We start from the raw sequence: 5,760 nt of genomic DNA on the forward strand, positions 1-5,760 counted from the left end.
TTTTTTTTTTTTTTTTTTTTTTTTTTTTTTTTTTTTTTTTTTTTTTTGTGAATGGGTTTTTGCCTCCACACCTGTCTGTGCCACTCAGTGTGTCTTTTGCCTTGGATACCCTGGAACTGGAGTTTTTACAGACAGCCGTAAGCAGCCATGTCGGTGCTGGGAACAGAACCTGTGTCCTCTGGAAGAGCAGCAGCTGATGCTCTTAACTGCTGAACCATCTCTGCAGCCTTGATTTGACTATTTCCAAGTGTGGATCTGTGTTTTGATGGTTATGTGGAGGAGGCTTGCAGGTCAGCCTCAGGCACTATTCCCCCAGGTGCAGTCCACCTTGTTTTCTGTCCTTGAGCTCACCAAGTAGGCTAGATTGGCCCCAGGGATCCATCTGCCTTCACGACACAAAGATTACGCACCCTTGGGTTCTGGCGATAGGACTCGGGCCCTTGGTATTGTCTGACAAGTACTTCACCAAAGGAGCTGTCTCCCACAACTCATCTCCTAATATTTGAAGGCATTTTGTGGTTAAGCTTTAAGAGTAAAACTAGGGGGAGAGCGTTTGGCATGCAGGAGGCCGTGGGTTCTACCCAACACTGGAAAAAGGGGAGAAAGGAAATCTTGCCAGGAGCCGCGGCTCAGTGGTCAAGAGCACTGGCTGCTGTTGCACAGGACCCAGGCCTGCTTGCCAGCACCCGCCATCTAATCCAGGCATGTATGTGCTGCACAGACGCACCTGCAGACAGAACACACTGCATTTAAGGGGAAGCTCTGGCCGCTCGTGCAGAGGATCCGGGTTTAGTTTCTCACCGCCCACGCAGTGGCTCACAACTACCCATAGCTCCAGTTCCAACACATCTGACAGCCTGTTTTGGCTTTTGAGGGCACCAAAAGCTGTACATACAAACATGCCAGAAAAACACTCAGACACTAAAATATGTTTCCTAAAGTCCAAATAATGTGAATGTGCAAGAATTGGAAAGCACAGAGCTTGCATCCAAACTGTTATAATGTAAATAGTTATTTATATTTAAACTTGTAATATCAGCACTCAGGAGGCAGAGCAGAAGGATCATGAGTTCAAGGCCAGCCTGGCCTGCACACTGAGACCTTGTCTTGAGGAGGGAGGGAAGAGCTAGGGAGATGTTTTAGCAAGTAAGAATGCTTTACTGAGCAAAGTGGGTGGGATTACACACTCAATGTAAGCACAGTGCTGAGGGGTGCAGAATCAGGGAAAGGGGTTGCTAGCATTGAGAAGAGAGCTAAGATGGCTTGCAGCTGGATATGAGACAAACTGACTAGATAACAGGAAAACGGCTCTGGGAAGCAAGTTGATGTTTGTAAGTTTGCTGGCGAGCTGCATGAAGCCCAGAACACTTGCACACTTCTCCTAATGTGGCAAAATGTAACAGACCGGTGTTTAGTTGAGGGCACCACCACAGACAAGGAGCTAGAGTTCCATAATCAAAAAGGCCTGTGGCTACGTCTTGGTAACTGACAGTCACTCCCCACTATGCTCTACCAGGAGAATCAAGAGAACTGATGATTGCTCACAGACCTCATCTAGGTCAGATCAACTAAAACCTTCAAGGCTGGCAGAGTTGGCAGCACCAGACCAGGCTAACAGCCAGCAAACCAGCCAAGCTCAACAGAGCAAGTCAGAGAGGAACAGGGGGCTTCAGAAAGTGACCGCTCCCCTATCTGAGTGGGCCAGAAGAGCATGCAGAGTATGTAAACCTTTAGTTGTCCCAGTCCCTGATGTGTGCAGAGAATCAACCAATTCAAATAGGAGTCTCGGTGAGTTTGTTTTCCAGACAGGGTTTCTCTGTGTGGCCCTGGCTGGCCTGGTACTTGCTCTGTGGACCAAGCTGGCCTTGAACTAAGGATCTGCCTGTCTCTGGCCCCCTCACCCCTCACCCCCAGGTGCTGGGTGCTGGAATAAAAGGTGTGAGCCACCACGCTCTGCTAGGATTCTCGGTCTTTGTCCAGTTTTTTTCTCTTAGTCCTATAAAAAGCTAAACAACCAACCAGCTCAATGTTTATTCCTCTCATGGGAAGCTTCCCACTGGCTCTTCCCTAGTTTCTTGCTTTTCTCTGACTTCTCCCAAGAAAAAGCGTGTTCACTTTGCAGTTTTAATCATTGTCATCGGGAAAGAGCTCAAGAGACACAGCCTTGAGGTAACTTCCAATGGCTGTTGAGTTCCTGGAACACCAAGTCACTGGATCACAGCTATATGGATGGAGAACTCAAAACTGCATCACATTGAAAATTATCTTACGTATGAGAAAACCTCACTCTCTTCGATTTCACAGTGTGGTCTCTTCCCAGAGGGCATTTCTTCTTGTCCTTGTCTTCTTGAAGGAAATAATTCAGCTTTGGCACAGAGAGCTTAAGTATAAATGAAAGATGGAGGTGGGTGGGCTGGCTGGGGGGAGGGAGGGTCAGCCCACTGGATCATGTGCTGGGGGCTTTTACAAGGGTGTATCAATCTGTGTAAAACAGGTTTCATATTAAGGGTGAAGCAGCCCACGTCCCTCCAAAGTCATGCCCCTAATCTCTCCTTTTATTAAACATTTCCCTGTGATAGTCTAGAAAAGCGTACAAGAGGCGGGCTGTAGGCTTTGATTTTCTTTAAAACCTACTTTATTTGGCTCTCTTATATCTCTTCCTTCACCCCAATCCCTTCCAACACCCCAACACAAGGTAGGAGAGAAAGAAGGCTAGTGGGAAGAGGGATCATAGTTCTCTTTAGCTACTTCCTGCTGGTTAGGGTCTTTGGGTTTCTAAACACTTTTACCTCCTTCCCAACCCTTATGTAGAAGAGAAAGGTTAATACAAGGGATATAGACCCCTTTAGACATAGTTGCTTGGGGCGATTCCATTCTTTGTTGTCAGGATACCAGCAGTCCAGTCAAACAGCAAACCAACAATTCAGCAATAGCAAAAACAGAAAAAAAAAAAAAAAAAGCAGCAGCAGGGGGTCAGCAGAAGTGGCACAGCCCAGCAGAAGCAGGCACAAGGAGTTCTCTGGAGCTTTTCTCACCAGGAGTGTCATGAAGAGAGAAACACTACAAAGCATTCTCTGTCTGTGGGCTCCTTTTTATACCTTCTCAGGTCCACACCAGGATTTCTCAGGTGGCAAAAACCACACCCCCTGCACAAGGCCGTTCCTGTTGACAAGGATCACTCGCCCTCCCAGGAGGTGCTATCAGCTATGGATGAAGCAGTCCCCTGTCCCACACTTGGGACTATAACAAAAACATCCACACAACACAGCCAAAACTTCCACTACAAGGGATTGCATGAATTCGGGATGCTTTATAGGTCCTTTGTAACTGTGCCAGAGTGGCAACTAAGGAGGTGCTTGGCACTTGAATTCCCAAAATAGCAGGAAGAACCTAAATTACAGCATCAAGGATGTTTAACCACAGGAGCATTCTCACTGCCAGGAGACCGCTACCAAGACACAGTAGTTTCTGTTGTTACATCACAGTGAACTCACCTCCCAGTCTCACCATGAGACCTTAAGTAGATTAATATGTTTACACAAATCCATTATTTATCACTCAGAGCTAAAAAACTAAGTAGTTTGGAATAATATAGTCGCCCTTGTTACTCAGCTTTAGTTATAATATGTTAAAAGGATGTAGACCTCACCTTCATATTGTCAAGATGTTTAAAACACATGGAAGCAGATTCTGAAAGTACTACATACTTTCAGAGCACTAGAAGAAAGAAGCAAGTCTTAAGAGGAGCAGATTACAACAAACCACCGAAGAGAGAAGGAAAAATTAAAGAGAGCCAGCCCCTTCTTTTCTTAGTGTGAGCCTTGTGAGGGCAGTCGTGTGGCAGTGCCCTGGCATGCAGCTGAGTGTCACGTGGTGGGCAGGGAGGAGGCAGGCGATCTCATGCAGCAGCGTTGCCGAGACAAGAGTGTACACTGGGGCTGACTGAAGCTCGGCGCCTCTCACTAGGAGGTTGTATGGGAAGGGGAAAAAAATCTGGAAAGGTTTAGAATGGAGATCATTGGTGTGAATTCTGATTCTCAACACACACACACACACATAGGCCGTATTACAGATTTGATAGATGCCTATTTTTAAGTCTTTGTGGGGAGTGGTTTGGTATAGTGTGTGCGAGTGACATCATGTGCTGTGGGGGGAGGGGGGCTTGTAACTAAAAGGCCAAGAAAGGACACCCTCCAGCCAGTTGAGCACCTGGAGGCTGGAGGGGGCAGGAAGCTCCTGGAGTCCAGCCTTCATGAGCTGTCACTCACACTGGGGTGAGCCTTTGGTCAGGCTGAGTGTATTCGCTCCCGCTCCTGCTCCTCTCATCCACATGAGGGGTGTGTGTAAGTGACCCCAGTAAAGAAAGCCCATTGGCTCCCCAAGTTGGACTTCAGTGGTGTGCTTCCTTTGGCCTGTCTTCAGTTCTCTATCTGGGATAAATATATTGCTCTAAGGGCTCTTTGCCTGCTCTCTGCTGGTGCTCGGAGGAGGAGTAGAGGCAGGGACAGTTCATTCTCAGAAAGGTGATCTTTCAAAAGCATTTCAAACAACCAAGTGACTGTATCCCGTGACAACACGCTAGAGCCTTGGTATGAAGGGAAACTATTGTGATGCGAGGAATGATCCAAGTTGGAACAGGCCTGAGTCAGGTGAACTCGGTCTGCAGCAACTAAAAGGAGGAAGCGCATTCAGACTGCTGCAAAGCAAAACAAAAGGCCAGGGAAACAGTCTTGAAGAGATGAAGTTAAAAGGATCAAATTTAGCTCCCAAGTAGAAGCGAAAGGTCCAGCGTGCACCCACGAACATGACTTCGCATCATCGGCCGTTCCCTTCGGATGACTTCAGCGCCTACTACGTCCTGTGAGCCTCTCTGTGCTGTGCCTTTAGAGATGTATAGATTAGCTTAGGACTGGGGGAAGGGCCTCGCCCAGAGGAGTCGGGGCACGTGCTCCATGTGGGAGGGCTCTACTGGATTTGACCCACGAAGGACCCCAAAGAGGTAACACACAAGTACTTTCCAAGCAGGCACTCCAGGGCCTCTGTGAAATCAGTGAATAAAAGCGAAGGCGACCCCCCATGTACCAGCCGGCCCAGCCGTGTGACTGAGTGAGGCCGCTGTATCTGTGGCATCCTAATTTTAGATTCAGGACATGCAAGATCATAGAGGATGAAAGTGTTGAGTGGCCCTAGTGATACAGGCCAGACAATAAAAGGAAGCTCTGCCCGGAAAAGCGGCCTGGAGCCTGCAGTGTCTCTCATGTTTGCAAGCGGGGCAGGTGCTCCAATCCCTCCTCTCACATTAAGGCGATCCTAAATAAGTCATTGTGTTCTTTTTTGCCAGGCTCAGTGGCGCAAGCCTGTAATCCCAGCACTTGGGGAGGCAGAAGCAGGTGGATCTCTGTGAGTTTGAGGCCAGCCTGGTCTACAAAGTGAGTCCAGGACAGCCAGGGCTACCCAGAGACACACACACATAGACACACAAAAACAAACAAACAAACAAAAAAGATTTTATTTTATGTATATGAATGTTTTGCAGGCCTGTAAGTGTACCAAAGCAGTGCCCTTGGAGGCCAGAAGAGGGCATTCCATCCCCTGCAAATGGAGTTAGATGGCTTTAAGCTGTCACAGGTGCTGGGAAGTGAGCCAGGCTCTTCTGAAAGAACAGAAAGTGCTCTTAACTGCTGAACCATCTCTTCAGGCCCCAGTGTGTCCGTCCTTCCTTCCTTCCTTCCTTCCTTCCTTCCTTCCTTCCTTCCTTCC

At 47.9% G+C, this 5,760-nt stretch overlaps 1 protein-coding gene across 1 annotated transcript in view; it reads left to right on the forward strand.

Moving 5' to 3' along the window:
* The first annotated feature begins 4,804 nt into the window (after nucleotides 1–4,804).
* The window catches only part of Usp50 (ubiquitin specific peptidase 50), a 21,900-nt gene continuing 20,944 nt past the window's right edge, over nucleotides 4,805–5,760 (forward strand). Inside the window, 1 exon segment of the mRNA XM_055605277.1 lies at nucleotides 4,805–4,860. Within this exon segment, the coding sequence (XP_055461252.1) occupies nucleotides 4,805–4,860 (56 nt within the window).

The sequence above is a fragment of the Psammomys obesus genome, unplaced genomic scaffold (assembly GCF_907164565.1).
Source record: "Psammomys obesus unplaced genomic scaffold, mPsaObe1.curated_primary_1811, whole genome shotgun sequence".
Classification (NCBI taxonomy): Eukaryota; Metazoa; Chordata; class Mammalia; order Rodentia; family Muridae; genus Psammomys; species Psammomys obesus.